Source organism: Mastomys coucha, unplaced genomic scaffold (genome assembly GCF_008632895.1).
Source record: "Mastomys coucha isolate ucsf_1 unplaced genomic scaffold, UCSF_Mcou_1 pScaffold5, whole genome shotgun sequence".
Taxonomy (NCBI): domain Eukaryota; kingdom Metazoa; phylum Chordata; class Mammalia; order Rodentia; family Muridae; genus Mastomys; species Mastomys coucha.
Window position 1 is genome coordinate 7,145,560 of NW_022196911.1, and position 21,810 is coordinate 7,167,369.

General features: G+C 43.5%; 2 protein-coding genes across 4 annotated transcripts in view; one reads left to right on the top strand and one right to left on the bottom strand.

Annotated features, from left to right (window-relative positions):
* Synj2 (synaptojanin 2) overlaps positions 1 to 4,402 on the top strand; it is a 98,220-nt gene extending 93,818 nt beyond the window's left edge. For both annotated transcript variants that reach the window (XM_031355109.1, XM_031355112.1), the window contains one exon: positions 4,052 to 4,402. In XM_031355109.1, coding sequence (XP_031210969.1) covers positions 4,052 to 4,249 — 198 coding nt within the window. In that variant the 3' untranslated portion in view covers positions 4,250 to 4,402. The remainder of the gene's footprint in view (positions 1 to 4,051) is intronic.
* Positions 442 to 21,810, bottom strand: part of Serac1 (serine active site containing 1) — a 38,064-nt gene continuing 16,695 nt past the window's right edge. The window contains exons 9-17 of one of the 2 annotated variants that reach the window (XM_031355117.1): positions 20,858 to 20,971; positions 19,564 to 19,726; positions 16,159 to 16,309; positions 12,233 to 12,374; positions 11,239 to 11,333; positions 9,942 to 10,039; positions 8,804 to 8,986; positions 5,795 to 5,938; positions 442 to 4,348 (exon numbers count right to left, since the gene is read on the bottom strand). In XM_031355117.1, the coding sequence (XP_031210977.1) occupies positions 4,212 to 4,348; positions 5,795 to 5,938; positions 8,804 to 8,986; positions 9,942 to 10,039; positions 11,239 to 11,333; positions 12,233 to 12,374; positions 16,159 to 16,309; positions 19,564 to 19,726; positions 20,858 to 20,971 (1,227 nt within the window). In that variant the 3' untranslated portion in view covers positions 442 to 4,211. The remainder of the gene's footprint in view (positions 4,349 to 5,794; positions 5,939 to 8,803; positions 8,987 to 9,941; positions 10,040 to 11,238; positions 11,334 to 12,232; positions 12,375 to 16,158; positions 16,310 to 19,563; positions 19,727 to 20,857; positions 20,972 to 21,810) is intronic. The other variant, XM_031355118.1, reaches the window with a different exon arrangement.

The following is a 21,810-nucleotide window of genomic DNA, read 5'->3' on the forward strand; positions in this document are numbered from 1 at the left end:
TCTTGTGTTATTTAAGTAAAGCCATATAGTAAGTGTCCCAGGAGAAAGCAAGGTGGGCTGCCCAGTGAAAGAACTGGCCAGTGTTTGTTCCTGCAGATGCAGTCAGGAACAGAAAAATGTTTTAAACTTAGATGCCCTCTTCCTGTATATACCTTCTTTTCCTGCCACAGAGGAGGTAAATTTGACAGCAAATAAATGTAACTCCCCAGTCAGAAAGGCAGCAGGAAGGTCAGCTCTTCAAGATTGCTTGCAGCATGGGAAGAACTCCAGCTTGCAGTTTTCTTTGTTCTACATAGTAATCAAGCCAGAAGCCCCACTAAGGCCAGCGCTTGTCAGAGCAGGAGCTGCCTCCGAGAATCTGAAATCCAAGGACCACACCCAGAACCTACACCCAGGACTGTGAGTCAAAAGAAGTACAGAGTTAAAATTGAACAAGTTAGATGGTAGCATACATCTTTAATCCAGTATTCAGGAGTCAGAGGCAGGGGTTTATCTGTGAGAACCCAGCCTGGCCTACATTGTACCAGGACAGCCAAAGTTACAAAGTGTGGGTACTCAGTCGTTTTGCACAGCATTTCAGGGGCAATGCTGACAATTTCAGTCTCACTGACCCTAGTATAGACGCTCTGATTTCCTACAAGCTAAAAATATTTGTTAAGGTGACTGAAATTAGGAACTGCAGAAATTTCTACAAAGGCCTAAGGTTGCTAAAGTTTGAGATACTTGAAAGATCTCCCCGACATGTATAAAGGAAGTCATTTGTTAAAATGACTTTCGAATGGTCATTTCATTGGAAAGGGAGACTGAGAAACTTACACCCAGAGATCAGTGACCAATCAGAGCCTGCTGTGGATCTTGATTGGTAATTTGTCCTATGTTGGATGCATTAGATGTTTTCGTCTTTTTAAAATTGAAGCTTTTTTCAGACCTGAAGAGAATCCTCAGACTCTTCTCTTTGGCCAGCCTTCCTTGATGTCAAATGCAATAGCTAGCTAGTTTGTACTGTGTGATGTTTTGGTTCTCTCAATCTCTCAACAATTGGGACTGGTTGAAAAGCCAGAGAATAAGGTTACAAATTTATGGCTTGAGGGCCAAGAGGTGGCTGAGCAGCGAGAGGTGCTTGCTGTCAAGCCTGAAGATCTGAGTTCAGTCCCAGGACTCGCAACTCCCAAATGTTGCCCTCTGACTTGTGTGTGCGCACACACAGAGCAACTAGATGTAAACAGAGAAAGAAAAAAGCTAAGCCTTAGGATGTATTGTGTGAGAGCGGCTGTCATGGATCACTGATGTAACACACACACAGGAATCATGCCTGGCTATGTGTGAAGCTTGGGTGAGGCTAGTCTGTCTTCCAGAGGCCCTTACAGCAGGCTGAGGAATGGATGAACTCTGAGGGTGCTTTGGATACATTTTTTCATGGAATCAGATGGGACTATGTACTCTTCAAAGTCTACCCATGTTTATTCTGATCTTATTCACAGAATATAGTTACTCATATTGTGTCTCTCAGGATTAAGAATATACTGGTAATCTCAAGATGGTAAACCAGTAAGATTTCTCTTTGTGTGACTCAGACCTGGCCAAGAAAGGAATCAGCAGACTGCAGGATCTTTGTTCCAAGGGGGTAGGAGACAGGCTCACACTCACTACAATGCAAACTGTCCCTGGCTGGGCTGGGCTCAGCGGTATGCTGAGTAAGATTAGTGTCAACAGGGGAAAGTTAAATTTAAGGAATATAGGGTTCCCACACACTACCTGTTCCCATAGGGAGCTCTCCCAGATGCCTGCCTTAGGATGGCTACAACTAATGACCTTACGCTGGCACGCCATTACCTCTGACGGCCCCGGCTTCACATTCAGCTTCGCTTCCTGTGCTGTACATCTAAGGTATAACAATGCACCATCTACGTTGCAGTATCGGAGCCACTTCTCTGCCCTAGAAAGACCTTGAACCTTGCTCCTGTGCATCTCCCAACTCAAATTCCTAGCAACTCCATCCTTGCTGTCTCTGGTTCTGCCCCTTGTTGAATGTCAGAGTTGCAGCCATACTGGCTTTTCTTTAACCCTGTAACAGTAATGTCCTCTCTTCACCAAAATATTTTAGTTGTGGATTGTTTTACTTCAAATGTATCCATAAACTATCACTAACATTCAGAAATCTATGTGCATTTATAATAAAATACCAGATTACATTCTGTGCCATTCTGTCACATTCTAATTTATATGAACTCAAGCTGAACAGTTAGGCTTCGCCAACACTTGAGTTCCTGCAGCCTGACCATATCTGTTAATTAGGCTGATACTGGTTTCAAGGGCGGCTTAGCTGAGAATGAAGTTTCTTCCTTGTTACTGTGTCTAATGTGAGATAGGAGGGTTACTTGCCTTTGAAAGGTCTGATAGTTGGTATCTTTTTACTTTCTTTCTGCAGCTACTGTGTGTCTATGCTGAGCAATGTGTTTGTACAGTCTTTAATGCCCCACTGTTTTGTAGTTATCTCTCTGTGCTCGTTTGTTTTCAATCATGTCTTTGTTCAGAATGGTACTGCTTTTTTTTTTTTTTTTGAGACAAAGTATCTCTGTGTAGCCCTGGCTGTCCTAGAACTCACTCTGTAGACCAGAGTGGCCTTGAACTCAGAAATTCGCCTGCCTCTGCCTCCCAAGTGCTAGGTTACAAGTACCTCTTCCGCCAGTGCTGTATTTGTTCTGTCTTGCTCTATTATCCTTTGTCTTGTGTATGAGAAGCCTCTTCTATGCCTTTGTGACAAATGGAGAGTGGCCTTTCTACCATATAAACAGAGGAGAAATGCTGACTGACTTGTCAGAAAAACAGCAACACTAACTTAGCTCTGTTCAGATTGCAGTTTTAAATAGAACCATATTCACATTCACCTCCAAGACAGATACCTGGGCAGCAGAGTTAAATGAGAGGTCTGCTGCTCATGGTTTCAGTCACTGGTCACTGGTCATGGTGTAAAACAGGACATCAAGGGAGAATGGGAGGATGGGCAAAAGTGCTCCCTGCTTGACAGGGAAGAAGCACAGAGAGGCAGAAAAAGACCAATGAAACAAAGAACCATTATGCCAAGAACAACACGGTGAAGCCTCTAACTTTATGAATGTCCACTAGGCAAATGCACAGAGATGGAAAGTGTTAGTGTTTACTGGGGTTAGGGTCACAGGAGGGGACTGCCTGCTGCTGAGACATCTTTGGGGACAATACAATAGACTGAAATTGGACAGTGGTGATAGTTGGTAACTTTGAATATACCAAAATCAGTAAGTTGTGTTCTTCCTAGATATATATTTGGGGCTGAGGACATAGCATACTGGCAGAGTACTTGGCTAGCATGCACAAGGTTTCAGGTTTGATCCCTAGCACCACACATATGCATGCTGGCGCACACGCATACATATACATGTGTGTACACACACACACACACACACACACCATGAATTTCATGTTAATAATGCTATTACTCAAACACAAAAAAGGTTATCAGCATGAGTTCCTATCCTCCCTCTAAAAAGTGTGAAGGAAAACTATATTATATAGCCAGAGAATCTGAGAGTCGTGACACTAAGTGGTTAGTATACCTGATCGCTTCAAATGGGTTTGTTCATAACCTGATCCTTACCTTATCTGGAGCATATTACTGAATAACTAATTAAAATATCCTAGAAAGAATACTTAAAAAAACAACTGTTCTGAGCAATATGAAAAAACCAGAAGCATACAAGACTGGTCCACGCATACAAGCAGGTGTGTGGGAACCACTGAAAAAGTGTCAAATGTGTAACTGACATATTGACATTAAAAACTGGCAGTAAAACATTACAACACATGATAGCCAGGTCAGACACAGCCTCTGTAAGTTCTAGCTTCTTTTCCCCAAATTTCATTCTCATAGTGTGCTAAGCTGCCTGTCAGGACTCTTGGGTAAACTGGGAAAGTCTCAGGTGGTCAGGCCCTCTGGCCACAGCAGCTCTGCTCCCAACCCCAAGGCCCAGCACAAAGGAGTTTCTCAATGTAACCCTTCCTCTGTGGCCTCCAGGTATACTCGGGCATCTCCCAGTGCTTGCGTGAAGAGCTGCGCTCTGCTGTCTGCAACCCACGTGCAGTGAGTGCACAGGACTGCGTAGAGCTTAACAAGAGATGGAGAATGCCACGTTTCTTGCACTGTATTCACACACAAAAATGGAAGAACGTAGCTGTCAGTTTTCAAGGTCTCTGGCTAAAGTTTCGCAGATGAATTGTAGAGTACGTTGGTACAAAAATGCATCTTTTGTCTTTGGCTTGCAAATATTTAAGTGGTTGACGTCCACAGGAATTAGATCCCCAATGCCTAAATCTGAAGAAAGCAGAAGTGTCAATAAAGCAAAGGGAAGCCATTCTCACCCCAGCAGAACTCTTCCTCCCTGTGTGAAAATGGATGCCCAGTAAGTAAGTCTCGGTTTGTGCTTTTCCTAAAATCTCACATATGTTCTAAAGCAGAGGCTGCGCACTGGCATTGTAGAGACTTCCCTGTACCTGTAGGCTATAAGAAATTATCTTCTATGTAATGGGGTGCTCTACATGGGAACCATTCTAGACCCAAAATCCAGGTGTGTGTGGAGGGGGAAGGTGTGGGGGCAGGATTCAGTACTTTATCAGTCATCTGCTTGAGAGATGAGAAAGGTTATCTGATCTCAGTCTGAAGTCTGCCTGGATGCAGGTAAGAAGAGATGCCAGCGAGCCCACACTGAGTGGAGGGATGAGGGTAGCAGGTAGAGGATAGTCAGGATTACTATACCGAAGCTACGACGCTGCAGGCAGCTGCTCAGGAGACTGCCTCTGCTATTGGGTTAAGTTTCTAAGGGTTTTTTTTTTGTTTGTTTTTTGGGTTTTTTTTTCCTGACATCTGGCAGCCATTCTTTGCACTCTTCAAGTAGCTGCTTTGTCACACCCCAGCCTAGGGTCTGGGCCTCTGCTAGGGGCTTCTTTAGGATCTGTGGAGTACTTCCCATCTGTGTGGTGTATGAAGAAATAAGACAAAGCTCATTATCCACACTCAGTATCATCACTAAGGCAAGCATATTGTCCCTGGTCACTAACCCTTGCCATTGGCTATGAGCTACCAGGAAAGGACCTAAGCCAGCCTCAGGAAAGAGTTCCAGGAGATGATAATCAAGTGAAGGATATGGTTAGTCAGGGGAGGCAGTTCAGACAGTGAGATATACGGGAAGCTATCATACAGCATCACCTGAAGGAGAGCTTGGATGGGGGCTCTACACTAGAGCAGCAGGTGCTAGCTCCTCTTTAGGAAGAGCTAGTTAAAAAGTAGTATTTTTAACACTAGGGTTTTTTCCTCTTAAATATTTCCTGCTTGAATATTACTCATCCACTTTCCATTTACCAAGTCTTCCAAATGTTTATATCCTACATTTTTATCAGTGTAAGATTTATCAGTTTAAGATTTCTATGCAGGTGTCAGTTTGTTGAATACATGCACCCTTATTCTGACTTATGGAAGTGTTTGGTATTCTCCTAAATGCAGGTACACTGTTGGTGCCTAGGAGCTAGAACACTAGCCACTGTCATCTAACTATTAAGTAGAGACGAGAGGCTGGTGCCAAGGCTGTGTGCTCGCAGAGGATTTGAATCTGTTGCTAAAGAGTATAATAAACTTAGATTCTGGATTTTTATTAAACTCTCTCCTATACATCCCTAAGACGCTGGCTATAAAAACTGATATCTATTAAATGCTAGGTCCCATCAACTAGGCATCCAGTGGCCACCATGTCTCAAGAGTGAGTACCTGCAGACTCCACAGGCACTATATGCAGTTTAATCATGCTGCCGATAAATGTTGGCTGTGTTTCTACGAAGTTCAGCACTTGGAAGTTTTTGTCTTTTGCGAACTCCAGAAAGTCATCCTGTAGCATCTTCAGGGCAGGAGAGTCTGTAAAGTAGATAATGAGAAAGGCTCTGTTCACTCCTCCGGATAAAAGGTGTTCATATGTAACTAAGAAAGGAAATTAAGGTTCTGATCCACAACGGGCTCAGGTAGGAGAGCTGGCTAGGTAGGTTTGCCTCACAAACCTAAAGTGATAGCTATTCCTGGATGTCTACTTGACTACATCTGGAATTAACTAAAAACTCAAACCGCTGGGCACTCCTGTGAGGGGCTTTTAGTTAACTGGATCATTTAAGGGTAGAAAGACACACCTTATATCCAGATCACTTGAGGACCCACTTTTAATCTGGGCCACACCACCTAATGGTATCCTAAAGGTCGAGGAGGAGCAAAGCGTTTGCTCTTCGCCTATTCACCCCAACCCTTGCTCCACTGTATTAGAGCCTTGGGGGTGGGGGGTGCTATTCTGATATACTGAAGGCCAGCTGAGACATCCAGCCTTGCTGACTGAACAACTAATGTATTCTTGAACTTTCCATTGGGAGACAGCCATTGTTGGACTAGATGGACCACAGCCTGTAAGCCATTCTAATAAATCCCATAGATATGTTCTTTCTGTCAGTTCTGTTCCTCTAGAGAAAGAACCCTGACTAACACACACGAGCACCTGTTTGGATCTCTAGACCTATGTGGAAAGCCAGCTGTGGCTACACAACTATAACTTAGCTGGAGGTGCAGGGAGAGAACAGGAAGAAAACTGACATCAGAAGTCTGATTCATATGACCTCTGGGGAGTATAGAAAACCTACAGAGCACTCTAGTATCTTCAGAATGAGTTGAGAAGACAACAGACCACAACACAGGAAGACATGATTAAACAACCACCACCACAACCAAAGTGTCTGACAAGAGGGATCCTGAGAGCAACTTGGCCACAGGAAGCACCTGAGACCTGGAAAGGGGTCATCTGGGTCCCACAGCTCTACATAGCTAGGAACCATCACTCTCGTTAACATCCCAGGTTATCCTACCAGAACTAGGAAGATCTCTTAGGTTCTACACCCTCACGTCTGTTTTGTAGACCCCAGCATTACCTGTGCTCAATCCTCAGGATCTTCATAAAAGTAGAAGGCATGAATATATTCAATGCAGAGGCATCAGCAAAGGGACACATTACTAAGGGAAGCATAATGTGATGAAGGAAAAGATTAATTCTCCAGAAACAGAGTAGAAGGACATCTGTGATATGGTATAAAGGAATTAGATAGTGAGCCTAAGGAGACAGTGAATGTAAGAGAACCAAGACTAAAACAGCATGACCAGAGAGATGAATCAGTAAGTTCGAGTGCATGCCACTCCTACAGAGAACCTCAATTTGGCTCCCAGCAGCCATATCCCATAATTCCAGCTCCAGAGGATCCAATGCCTCCAGCTTCTGAGGGCCCTTGTACTCATATGTGAGGAACATGTGCATATATATATGCATACACACAACACAAAAACAATTCAGAACATGAATGAGAAATTGACCAAAGGCAGAAGTCATTAAAAACAAAAAAGAACCAATCAGAACTTGAGACTAATGAGAGAAAGAATGGGAGCTTGATGATAGGTTTCATTTTGAACTCAGTCAAACAAGGAAGGAAAAAGGAAGGAAAAAAAGATTTATACTGTGGAAACTCTAGAAGCTGAAGAAATGTGAAAGTCAATTAAAAACCTAATTCATAAAGTAACAGCCAAACTTCCAAACAGGCAGAGATATAGACATCCCATGTACAAAAGGTCAGGATCCCCAGAGACACCCAATGAATAAACTTTACCAAAGCAAAATTTTAGAAAACCTGTCAAACAGCAAGAAAAGGATGGAGTGGCATATGTGAGATTCTAAAGGAGAAATCACCAACCAAGGGCAGTGTATCCAGCAAAATTATCTTCAAAAATGACTCATCACCACCAGTCTACAGCAGAAGACAAGCCAGCCATCATCAAAGCTCACAAAGGAACACACATTCACCCGAAGAACCAACCAGGACTCCCCAAACCACCACACCATACAAACATGAGGCATAAAGGAACACAGTTAACAAAATGGCATTTACACTACACACTTACTAACCCTACAGATGAGTGAATTATATTATCCACCCAAAGAATATAAGGAAAGAAGGGACTCGTGCAGGGACAGCTGAGCTCTTATCAGCCAAATCCTATTTTAAGTCAGAAACAGTAAAGAAGCACAGCTATATACAGACAGCATCAGTTCAGCAAGAACATTCGGTAACCTTAGATATGCATGCATCCAACACGGAACCGCTCAATCATGTAAAACACATATTAGATCTAAAGGCTGAGACAGATTCACACAGTGATAGTTAGAGACATCTGGATCCCACTTTCCACTATGCTAAGATCATCCAGAGAGAACAAGCTGAAACCCTCGCTACACAGTGACAGGGCCTAACATGGATTCTTAAACCTCTTGCTCCATCCAAAGCAGCAGAGAAACACATTCTTCTGTACACAAAGAGTTAAGCATATGTTGGGCTATGAAACAAAACACAGTGCCTTATAACTAACATGCTGGCTCAAAAGTTCATGTATACTTCGACAGTTGATAATTTTCCAAATTCATGGAGAAAAGGTAGTTTACTACTTTGGGAGAAAAGCCACAATCTGTCTAGGTTTAAGTAGTTGAGATAGCTTAACGATCATGGCTATACTAGAGAGGATAACTAGCTAGAACAAGAGAGACATGGAGTAACAGTCATGCCCACCCAAAAGCTTTCAATGGATAATCTAAACAAAACTATATGCAAGTTTAACAAGAAGATGGTACATTTAAGGAAGAAATGATTTTTCCTTCTTTCCATGTTCTACAACTTCAATTTCCTCCACAACAGAAAGTGTTACCCTTGCTGAGTTCTTTGACTTCCAGAGAGGGGAAGAGAAGATATCGAATATTAACGGAGTATTCAGCCAAATGTGACCCGTGATGAGGGACACTGTAAAAAATGATTCCTCTGGTATTGTTTATCACCGCGCTCAGCTCTGGGTTCTTAGAGGCTTCCAACAGCATCTTCTTGACAAGGAGACCTAGACACCGAGGAGAAAGAAGAGGGAGTGAGTTGTTCCCTTCCTCTGTCACTCCTTCTCAAAAAGAGCAAGCAAATAAGACAGAGATGCTTTAAAATGTAACTTCCTCTGGTGTAAGAAAACCGCCTTTATAGTAAGTACACTACTGCGAATGTATTGCTCTGAGTCTCCAAGCAGGTTAGAGACACAGACTGTACACCCTTCTCTCATAGATCTCACTGCCTCTGTGAGGTAGGTGTCAGTCACTGCCACCCACATCCAGAGTCACAGGGCCCACCAAGGAAGGTCAGCTGCTCTGGGAAAGGCCCCCAAGAGCACCTAACCATGTTCCCCAGTCAGGGATGGCAACAGTGGGTCTTTGAGAAGCAGAAGGGCTACATCCAGCTTTCCCAGCAAAGGACCATGGCCGAGGCTCAGCCTAAGTCATATTAATCAGACACCCTAGCCTGGGGCTGGGCAAAGCCTTTGAGCTAGGCATACACAGAGAGAGAGCTTAGAGCTAGTTTGGAGGAGGGCAGAAGTAAGGCATGTAGCTGGAGCCAGGCTCCAAGCACAGCAGTTAGGCACAGAAAACCTGTGATCACCATGCCTTAGCAGCACAGGCAGGGACTAAGTTGGCAATGTGAAGAGGCATGGATGGGAAGGCAGGGAAGCCCCCGAGGCCTGTGGCAATGCTGGCTTCTCTGAGCCTAGTGATAAGCATCCCACAGTGTAATCTGACTCAGAATGACCACAGGAAACCACCAAGTCTACACCCTCCCACCCAGTCTGTCATTAGCTGTCCCCTTCTAAGAAAACAAACAACATGGATGGAGAGTAGTAATTTTAAAACTCTTAGCTAAAACGTTAACTTGGTGTGAGGAGACTAGCAAGACAGACAGACGGAACTTTCAGTTGGCTGAAACCTTGACAACCACCTCATGATGGCTGTCTATGAAGATGAGCCCATCCTTACCTCCCATGCTGTGTGAGATCCAAATCATTGGCCTATCCCCAACACCAGCAGCTTTGAGCTTGCTGAGAAGTTCGTTGCTTCTGAATGCAATGGACTTTCTGAACAAAACAAAAACACCAAGCATGATGGGGGACGCCCATCCCAAATCTCATGATGGGGGGGTGTCCATCCTCCAAATCTCACTGCCTAATTTAAGAACATTTACTGTTCAGTGCTGTCTGCTCCCGCTCCCGAGAGTAGGCTATGCCAGTCTTATTCTCTATCTGAAACTTGCTCACACTAACATAGCTGGGACTACTAAGCCCACAATAGCCACTCAGACACAAAAAAAGCATTATATGAATATCAAATGGATCTGGCAATTTGTACAGGTCAAACATGGGTCTTACCCCAGCTGCCCTGGGCAGTGAGGTGTGAGGGTCTCATTTCATCTACAGCCTGACACTAAAAATACCCAGAGACCTGATTATCTGAGTTTACTCCTACAACATTAAGCTTCCATTACTTGGGTTTATGTAGAAATACGAGATGATCATCAGAGAGTTAAAAATAAGTGATTTCAGACCAAAAAGGAAGCAAACTTCATAGTTTAGTAGTATGCTAGTCTCACACTGTTTATCTGCAATATCTTTTTTGAGAGCAAATATTCCCAGTGCTGCTCTGGGAGACAACGGGTGGGCTGGGTGCCAATGTGGCCTCTGTTGGTGCCTGTACCTATGTGGGGCCTGCTCATCAGGTACCGTGTTATGTTACCTACTAGATCAGCTGTCTGTGAGCAAAGCTTCCTAGCACTCATGGACACTGCACAGTGAGCCACAGGTGGGACTAGGCTACTAGGTCCTGGAAGCCAGGAAGGAATTGCTCCTTAGGACATAAAAGGGACACAACTCAAAACTGTTCTGCATCTTCTTCCTTGAGCTTCCCCAGCAAGTAGGATTGTGAATACACAAGCAACTCTCACTTTTACTTCCAGCACAAGTGCAGGCTTTGCTAGAGATCTGTGGTCCTTTATGATTAAAGGGTTGCATGAGCTATGCCAGGAGCTCAACACGTATTCTAATACCTGTTACTTACTTTCTACTAATTGTGTACTAAAGCTAATGCCTTCCAGAGGAGGGTGTCAGCAATAGCAGTCTGGAGCATCCCCTAACATGCACAAGACCCGGGCTGATCCTCAGGTCTTAGGAAATAAATCCTATCTGTGATATAAACCATGAAGTCCTCCCACACTAGGGGATGCATTTGAGGCTCCATCCCCCCTTCCTCCCAGGCTAGTGCTCCCTCCCTCTCATGTTACCTCTCCGTAGGGCACCTTGCCCTCCAGTCGCTGAGACTCGTGTCATACTCCACAGATATGATTCGAAGTGCAGGACAATCCTTAGCTAGCCATGTCTAAGTCAAACGAAAAGCCTGTGAGCAGAAGCATGCATTTTCCCATCTGGCTACTTCCTAATATTGCTCACTGTAGTCAAAGGCCTCCTGCATTAGATACTACAGAAGACACTGGAAAACAAGTGGGAACTGAAGATAAAAATAAGAAATAAGCATTTTATCTCTTCATCTCTGGTCATAAAATGCCATCAATGTTTATAATGAAGGTGTGAGAACAGTCAGTTTTAATCTGCAATTGCCGAAATCAAGACTAGTCTTGGAGGCTTTAAGCAGTCAGTAGAAAGCTATTATCTCAGAACAGACTATTTTCTGCTAGATAACTGAGACGTGAGAGTTGGAAATGGATGATAACTGCATTCTGTCTCTGGGAACTGGGCGCTGATGTCTCTAGGATTTAGCATCCTGGGAGAGAAGAGCAAGCAATTGTGAAGTAAGAGGCAGCAAAGTCCTGGAAACTGTTTACACATGGAAACACTACCCTGCATGAACTGGAGTAAGTCTCAGCCCATGAATTCATCCCAGAGTTGAGCCCGGAGGACATAATGTCAAAGAAATGCAAAGGAGAACTACATCACTCAAGTTTTTCTATTTTTATAATTATTAAGGTCATAAAATTGGCTATTACAAGTAAATTCTGGCTGTATTATTAAATTATGTATCAACAAAGTGAGTGATTACCCTACTTTTTTACTCATGGAGTATTATTATTCTAGAGTCACAGAATATACACAACCCAGGATCACAAGCCCCGCTGATGACATAAAATCCTACGAATGTCTCCAAGAGGAAGAAGCAGCAGTGTGAGAGAAACCCCAGTGGCTTGGGACAGGGAAGCAGCCACAATGCATGCAGCAGTGAGTGCCAGCATGTGGGCGGCAGCCACAGCTGTTGCTCCTTACCTTGGGCCAGCATGTAGTGTACCTGTCTTCATCCGCCACAGTATTTTCAGTCAGAGCCCGCTGGCTGTCATGCTGGCGCCAGGTTTTAAACGCTGCTCCCATAAGGCCATGAATAAAAAGGACATCGGCTTTAATGGGCTGACTAAGAGGGAAGAGAGTTTTAAAAAGAAGCAGAATAAACGCATTACTACTGTGGCAAGCTACACAGCATTCTCTCTGGAGGGCTTTAGCAGGCTGACATAAAGGAGACTTAATTAGGCCAAACTTTATCAACACAGGATTGCTGAGGGATCCGGGAACTGTGACAGAGACAGCACATTCACTGCTCCTTCAGTGAAGAGAGACATAGTTAAGCAGACCAACCATAGCGACTGTAATGAACTCCATGATTCAGCATGTGAGCGTTGCCATTGCGTGATTATCCACCAAGTAAGTCTATGCAGACAGCCCACAAACCAGTTGAGGTTCTTAAGAAGTTAGACAAGAATATGCTAATATAATGGCAAAGTCACTGAACACGAGAAATGTCAGGGGACATCCACAGGACATGCAATGGTCTCGTGGGGGAACCCAAGACAACACACTTCATTCCAGGGTAGGAAGGACACTTATTGGCTCAGCCAGAAAGACATACATACAGGTAGATCACCCCATACCTGACCTGCCTCACAATTTTGTAACACCAGGACAAACCTGAGTCGTGAGGGGAGAGTCGAGGGGGGGACTGCTCCCAGCAGCAGCCCATAAACCTGATCCAAACTCAAATCCCATAGAAGATTACATATATATATACACATATATATATTACATATAAATAGCATAGGTTACAATGCTCAGGGAAGAGAGAAAAAAGACACTAACATGGGAAATGGAAATTTAAGGGAAGAGAAAACGTTTACAGAAAAACTATCATTTTGTATTCCAGCTGGCTTAATGTTTAGTAATGACACTAATTCAAATGGTAAGAAATGGGAACCATTTAACATTGCTAATTTTGTGTGTGTTCGTATATGTGCATTACAAGTCCTGGGCAGAAGCAAAAATCGTAAGTGAAATTTAAACTCACCAAACTAAGGATAGCATTGCCAATTAATTATTATTAGTAGTAAGCTAATGAATGTTTAGAAAAGTACCATTTTTAAAACATTAAAAATAAACCAGAAAATTTTAGAGGTTCTGTCATAATCATAGATAAGTGCTGAACTGACACCGATGGCTGATGTGAAGCTCAAAGCCTTCTGAGGATTTTCAGAATTACTGATCACCCAATGACCTACAAAGCAGGGTGTTCTGACTTGACGTTTCCTTGAGCAAGGGAGTCTCTCTCCTTCCTAGGCTGAAAGCTTTCACAGTGGGCAGAGATGTCAGAGAAGCTTCAGTGTTGGCCACTGTGTCTTCTCCTGGCTCCTCTTACATCGCTGAGACACGACATGCCTAGCTTGTTTGTACTGGGTGCTCTCTGGTTTACTGTAACAGTGTCCTAACTGTGTCTTTCCAGTCTGCGTTCATGACTGCTGATAGAAGTCTCTGCCATTTGTGTCTGTTGGTTCCTAGTCTTTGAGACTCAATAAGGAGGTTTCTGTCTCTTGCTCTAACTATAGGTTTTTAGGAATTTGGACTGTTTTTCCTACTAAGCTCAAGAAGACTGCTATCTCAAGATCATCCTCCCTAAATGCAGATATATATATATATATATATATATATATATATATATGAATTAATTATTAAATTGAAATGAAAAAAATTACAAAAGATACACTTTAAATCTAGGTAATATGAAATTTATTTAAGAAAATAGCAAGAATAAAAGATTTTAGAGTTTAACCAAACTAAAAGGTGATTCTAATTGAATTCATTGGGAAGGGCTAATAAAGGAGTAGCCCAGAGTAAGGAGACAATATAGATCCAAACAGAAGGCTGACAAGTTTTAGCAAAGCCTACAGCAGCCCTGCTGTTAGGACCTACTGCTCACTAAGGAACTAGTTAATTAGAAAATATTTCTTTCTTGTTGTTTTGTTTTCCCAGACAGGCTTTCTCTGTGCAGCCCTGAATGCCCTACAACTCACCAGGCTGGCCTTGAACACCAAGATCCACCTGCCTTTGCCTTCTGAGCCTGGCTAAGAAAATATTTTTCTAAACTCAAAAGTTTTGTATAGAAATATAAGCAGAAAGGAGCCATCAAGTATGAGAAAGAAGTATAAACCATTAAAATAGTTTTGGGTTAAAATAAGGCTGAAAGCAAGAAAAATTCTTTGCCCTGAGAATCAGCATGGTAAAAAATAAGGTTTTGTCCTAATGGGTTTTTACAAAGTAGAATGAAAAAGGACGGTCCCGCAGGTGGCAGTGTGATCCCAGGTGCAGCAGGGAAAGGTTAAAAAGCCTGTGTGTGTGTGTGTGTGTGTGTGTGTGTGTGTTTGTGTGTGCACATGTGTCTGCATGTACACGTGTGCATATGGCCACACTTTCCATAATTAAAAACTAGTAACATCCTGCGGGTACAGAACTAAAAGGAATGAGATTTCACATTTACAAAAGCAGAAAGGTGGCCGAGGGAGCAGAGGTTCTGTTTGGTTCCTTAACCAATGGACCTCTCAAAACCTCAAGATTTGACTGGTTTCTTTGCTGTGCTAAACCAAATAGAACCAACACTCCCACAGGACACCACTAGAGGGCCGTCCTTGCTCCACACATTTCCTCTCTCTTGTGCAAGCTTTTAAAAACAAATGTTTTTGTCTTTTATACAGAAATGTTTTCAAGGTGTGAAGAAAAAAAAATAATGATTTGATTTGATTCAAATGCCTCCAAATAGGCCCCAACGTTTCCATCAGCCAAAAGCTAAAATGCCACCAGGTGATGGTGACACCTACTCTGGGAATTTCCCTCTGCTTTGCTGACTTCCACCTACTTGATGCTTCCACCAGAGTATCGTTTAAATGTGTTTACTCATGACTTTCTTCTTGTTTTGTGACTGTAAGAGGCTCCGCTTTGCCTGCAGCCCACCCAAGACACAGCTGCTCACTCAGCTGGGAATACACTCTTCCTCCTGCTGCTGCTAGAGTGAGAGCCGGGATCACACTGCTCATTGTAACATTCTATTTGCCATTAGACTCAACCAATAAACCCATGTTGCTTTTTGCAGAGGCCCTTTTAAAGGAAATCTTCTGCAAGGGGACCCGGATCCTAACAACAGCTAGACAGAGACCATCAGTGGCCTTGAGTCTGTGAATTTGTCAGCTTCTCCCATGATGTGGGTGATTTCTCACCCTACCTCCCCAGCACAAAGCCCTGGCCCTGCTCCCAGAACCCTGCTTCCTTCTCCTCCTGCCTCACCTCCAGCTGAAGAGTGGAATTGAGCTCCCCCTAAAAGGAGTGTCTGGGACAGGCACCCCAAGAGTAATAGTCATAGGAGCAGGGCTCTGACAGCTCTTCATTCCTCTCCCAAACTTGGGAAATGGGGTCAGAGGGAGGGGCCTGCCCTTGTCTCCCCTTATGCACCACTTCCTGCAGTCAGACTGAAGGAGCGGGTGGAGATGGAGGAGCCCATTGCTATTTCTAATTTCCTGCGAAGATAGACTATGACAGGAAGGACCACACGAACCAGCCACTCAGTCATAGCTGCCCTGTGAGAAACATGGGAGGGCCTGGAGAGCCCCAGGGACAGACCACCTGAGGGGCCTCCTTACCCACAAGCCTCCTCCACTCCTGGTATTTCTTAAGTCAATCTAGCGGTGTACCGTATTTCTTGGACCCAGACTCTAGTCTCTCCTCACAGGAATCAGGGAGAGTAGAAAAGGGCTGGCCAGCCTGCAGCTAGCTATGGCTTTGTCTTGGATCTCCTTTCTGGAGGTTTCCCCCCCTTTTCATTTGCATATGAGAAACAAAACAAAACAAACAAACCAAATGGTCATTTAAGTCCTGATGCTCACCTTGTCCGACACTGGGGATGGAGCACATATACTCCGTCCTGGTATTTCTCACCCACAGTTTCTCGGTCCAGGTTAGCCAGGGTTCTGGCGGCGTGGGAAGCCTCCATAATATGGCAGGATTTCAAGGCTTCTGCCATGAGAGATACCCATCCTGAGGAAAGAACAGATATCCTGAATACTGCTGTAAACTAGTCTCTGCTGCAGAAAGATGCTTCAAGGTCTGTGCTGGGTGAGGAAGCCAGACACTCCAGCTTAATTCTGTCCTAAGAACCTCTGGGTCCCACAGCACAGAGCCGTGATATCCCAACCACAGCCCCCTGAGGGGTCACTAAGTAATCACTAAGTGTGCAAGGAGCCTCTTCCTACACAGAAAATAAGCACACAGCAATTACTGCGGGTGAGCTCAAAAGAGGACAAAATGCTGTGATGGTGTGCTTTAAGAAGGACTTAAAAATCAGTGGGCTGATAAGAAGATCAATAATCCATCAACCCTGACTACAAAGCAAGGAAACTATTTCTTAAAGAATGAATTTGATGAACTGCTTATTACTTATTGCTAGAATTCAGAAAGGAAAAAATATTGTTTTTATTTTAAAAAGAAACAGAGGAAGTATGGATAACAGTATGATTTCAGCATATGTATAAAAGTGCACATATGCACACAATAACACTGGAAGATCTGAAAAGATTCACGACACCAAACTCATCAATGTCATTATCTCTAAGGAGACAGGTGAGTAGAAGGGGGGCTGTACAAAAGGTAGGTTCAATTGTTTTTGCTGTATCTGTTTTAAGTATGTTCAAGTGCCTACTTGTGTACCACACATGTATACATATATAATATTCATATATACCACAGCAGAATCTGGGTCTTGAGGTCAGAGAGACTTGGGATTGAATTTCTGTCCCCCTATGTGCTATGGGACCTCAGTCACTTTACTTCACAGCTCTGAGCTGATGATCTCTCAGCCCAGCTCCACCAATCAGCATCTACCTGTGTGAGGGAACTGTCTCCACGCGTCCTTCTCCCTCACAGCTGGACTGCCTGTCTGGCAGGTGCACACTTCCTTCAGACTATGGCCCAAATTTCAGTTAAGGAGCACAGAAATGACTGTTGCCATAACATGGGGTTCAGGTATAGTCTGATATAGCAACAGCAACTTTGGTTTTCTATGAATTGCTCAAGAATTCTATGAATTTCTTCTTGCAAGTGTAATTTTTTGTCTTTTTGGTTGTGAGCCTTAGCTAGCTAAGCCATCTCTCCAGCCCTGTGGCATACTTTTTCTTTTATTTTACAAATAAAAAGTGTGTGTGTGTGTGTGTGTTATGCAACATTTGTTTTTGTGTGCATTTGGAGGTCAGGCCAATCTGTGGAGTCAGTTCTGGGTTCTGGGGATAGAACTCACATTATCAGGGTTGGCAGCAAGTACCCTTACCTACTGAATAACCATACCAGCCAACTACATTGTTTTTAAACATATACAGTGAACACTGCTGCACGTAACAAGTTTTTGGTAGTGAGAACACTGGGAGTCTAGTCTAGCAATTGTTGAGACTACAGTAATGCACTGTTGTTAATGGAACTGACCCCCCCAGCATCACTGGTCCTCAACACATCCGCACCAGGAGCAGGAGTTGATAGCTGTTAGCAATGCGTGCATGCTGGGCCTGCTGAAAGGCCCAGGCTTTCACAAATACAAACTAAAAATCTTATTCCAGCTCAGAGAACTGAAAAGGCAAGGTTCAAATCAAATATAAATGTCTGCCTTAAGAAGATATATGTTTTTTGTTTTGTTTTGTTTTTTTAAATGGTGCTGCCTGGCTGTCGAGAACTCAGCAGGCAGAGGCAAAATTACAGGACTATCAGGAGTTCAGAGTAATCCTCAGCTACTGAGTGAGTTCAAGGCCAGCCTGAAGGTGGAGAGGCAGAAAGACAGAGGGAGTACTTATGATATGAAAGAGGAAGGAAAATAAAGAGCAGCTTTGATGCCTCCCAAGAGCTGTACAACCATGTGGATGTGACAGAGACCACACTTAGTTCTAGCAGGTCAATATATAGGTCATTTCATGCTTTTCAGAAAGTTTTCTGATTTCTGGATTTGATTTCATTAAAATTAAAATCTACTGATCTGGGATTGAAGAGACAGATCAGATGTTAAGAGCACTGGCTGCCCTTCCAGAGGACATGGGTTCAAATCCTAGCACTGATAAGGCAGCTCACAATTGTTATCTCCAGCTCCAGTAGATCAAATATCTCCTGGCTCCCACAGCACTAGGTGTACATGTGTTACACAGAATTACATATAGCCAAAACATTCATACATGTCTTTAGTCTTAGACAGGTTCCAGAATAGTGAATTCCCAGCCAGGCAGGGGTACAGAGTGAGACCCCGTCACTAAATAATAAATCTGCTGATCTAAAGATTACCTTAAGCATCAATTCATAGTTTCTAATATATGCATAGATATGCATGAATCTATATACTCTCATTTATATATGTATATAGATATATACATATATATGTATGTGTGTAAGTATTTATATGTGATGGTTTGAATGAGAATGTCCCCCATAGCCTCATATATTTGAACAGCTGGTCCTCAGTTAGTGGTGTGGCCTTGGTAGAGAATGTTTATCTCTGGGGTGTGGTATTAGTGGAGAATGTGTATCTCTGGGGTGGCCTTGGTAGAGAATGTTTATCTCTGGGGTGTGGTCTTAGTGGAGAATGTGTATCTCTGAGGTGGCCTCGGGTGTTTACAGTCTCACTCCACACCTAGTTCACACTCCCCGCTTCATGCTTATAGTTCGGGACGCGTGCTCTCAGCTTGCGTCTCCTGCTGCCATGCCTGCCTCTTGCTGCCATGTTCTGGACTCCGATCCCACTGGAACTGTATGTCAAATAACTTCCTCCCTTAAGCTTCCCTGATCATGATGGGTTTGTCTGTTTATTAGGGTTTTTTTTATGTGTCTTGGTGTGAGGGTGTCAGATCCCCTAGAACTGGAGTTACAGATAGTTGTGAGCTGCTGCCAACAACTCAACAAGCTTCATGTCAAAGCCTTCTCTCCTCCACTGAGTCCTTAGTGTGCAGTGCTGACAACCCTAGCAGCATGTTGCAAAGGACCCAAGAAACTCTTAGAGCTTTAAGTCTATTGAAAAATAATGTAGTGCCAAGTGGTGGCGGCGCACACCTTTAATCCCAGCACTTGGGAGGCAGAGGCAGGCGGATTTCTGAGTTCGAGGCCAGCCTGGTCTACAAAGTGAGTTCCAGGACAGCCAGGCTATACAGAGAAACCCTGTCTCAACACCCCCTCCTCCCCCAAAAAAGAAAGAAAAATAAGGTAGCGTAAGGCAAGGGAGCTTGAGAACGAAGTGCCGGCATACTCAGAGCACACAAAGCTGTTACCTGAGTGGACTATAGCAGGGTGAAGATGCTCATTCAAAGCCATGTTTCCAATGATCCTCAGGACGTTTCTCTGTATTTTGGGGCAGTCCTTGTGAAGCTGGTAGAGCCTCTGCAGGAGCTGCAAGCCCCCACCTGCTTCAATGTGGTCACAGTGTGAAGGTATCTAACACAAGTTGACAGAGTTCCCGTTACATCGCAGTTCACCTCATACCTCCCAAGGTGAGTTCCCACTTCCCACCCTGTGCTACGATGCTGCAGTTCCTTTCATTCCTGCATACTTTCCACTGTACAGGAGAGAAAGATGACCTTATAGAGCCATGCACTTCAGTCAAGTTAAAGAGCTCAGAACCTCGAGGATGTGGGCAAGGAAGACAGACGGAAATGCAAATTCCTGCACTGCACACCAGATCTGCGTAGGTTAAATCATTGAGGAAACTGGACACTGTGCCCAATCTGCTTCTAGGTGGTGCTTATACTGCACTTGTGGGTACCTCCAGGCTTTTTGTCCTTTTTAAAATTATTATTAAATCAAACTATAGCTGGGCATGGTGGCATGCAGATACACAGGGATGCATAGCAAGAGCCTGTCTAATAAATAAATAAGCAAAGGCATCACTATGCCAAAATGCCTAGAAATTAACAGGACTCATAACTTAGGTGTGTAGCCATGGAATATTTGTCCTTCCTATCTGTTCTACCTTCTACGGCTGACGGATATCCTAATAGAAATGAACTCTCCAATGCTATGTGTCCAACAGTCTTGGGAAAGGAGATGACAGCACAAACCAAAGACAAAGGCACATTTAGAGCATGAGCTGCTCCTTATGTGCGATTATGAATTGTTTAAAATGGATAATAAGGGACTGAAGAGATGGCTCAGTGGTTAAAAGCACTGTCTGCTGCTCCTACAGAGGACCCAGGTTCAATTCCCAGCACCTCCATGGTGGGTGCTTCATCACTGTAACTGCAGTTACAGGGAATCCAATGCCCTCATCTGTCCTCCTGGGGCACCAGGATACACATGGTGCACAGGCACACATGTAGGCAAAGCACCCATACACAAATAAATTGTTTTAAAAAATTAAACATGTAATAAAAATGAAAATCATGTTTTAGTCCAAATTATTAATTCTGGTGGAATTCTAAAAACAGACATTTGTTAACTCTTGGAGAATGTACTTTGATCATATTCACACTGTACCTGCCATAACTCCTTTAAGATGCCCCCTGTATCTCCCTGCCAACCTATTCATATCCAAGTACTATGAAAAGCTCCATTGTGGAATGCAGTTACCTCCGAATGCTTTACTATGGCTTCTAAACAGAACATTTCCACTGTAGCTGAGGGAACTTTCCCGAAGCTTTCCGCGTAAGGCAGTCCATTTCCTCCAAAACACCACAGTCCTCCCTGAAGACAAAGTTTTTACAAATGCATCTTCTTGTTAACACTGTGTGCACTACATACAAATTACAGATTTCAAGTATGTAAAAGTCTCAAAACATTTTGGAAACTTAAAGGGGAAGTTATGCAAACTTATACTACTTATTAGAATAGAAAAGATGGAGTGACTCCCAGAACAAGTCTGACATCTTTTGTGTCCTCTCACTGAAGTCAATTCTTTATCACCTGACCAAAGTGTCCTGGTCATCCCCTGCAGCATTTCCTAGTTCATACAGATTATGGCAACAGAGACAACTGAAAGCCTAAATACAAAAATTTAAAGGGTAAAGATTCACCAAACAAAAATGTTAAAGACAGGGTGGCTTTTAATTCTTCCCAGTTGAAAGTGAAGTTTACTAGAAGAATGTAGTTACAGGGATGGGGAGACAGTTCAGTGGGTAAAGTGCTTGTGAGGAACAAAGTTCAGATCCCCAGCACCCAAATAATAGGTAGGTAGGTAGTACACATCCATTACCCTGATTCCGAGTAAGTGAAGGGACACACCAGATCCCAGTGACTAGCTGGCCAGCTAGTCTAGCTGAATTGGCAAGCTGAAGATTCAAGGAGACACTGTCTCAAAAAGCAAGGTAGGAGGGCTAGAGAGATGGTTCAGTGATTAAGAGCACTGGCTGCTCTTCCAGAGGACCTGGGTTCAATTCCCAACAACCACATGGCAGCTCACAACCATTTGTAACTCCAGTTCCAGGGGATCTGACACCCTTAGACATACATGTTAGCAAAGCATGACTACACATAAAATTTTTTTAGAAGGTAAAAATAGCTGAAGATCCCTAATATTGTACAAC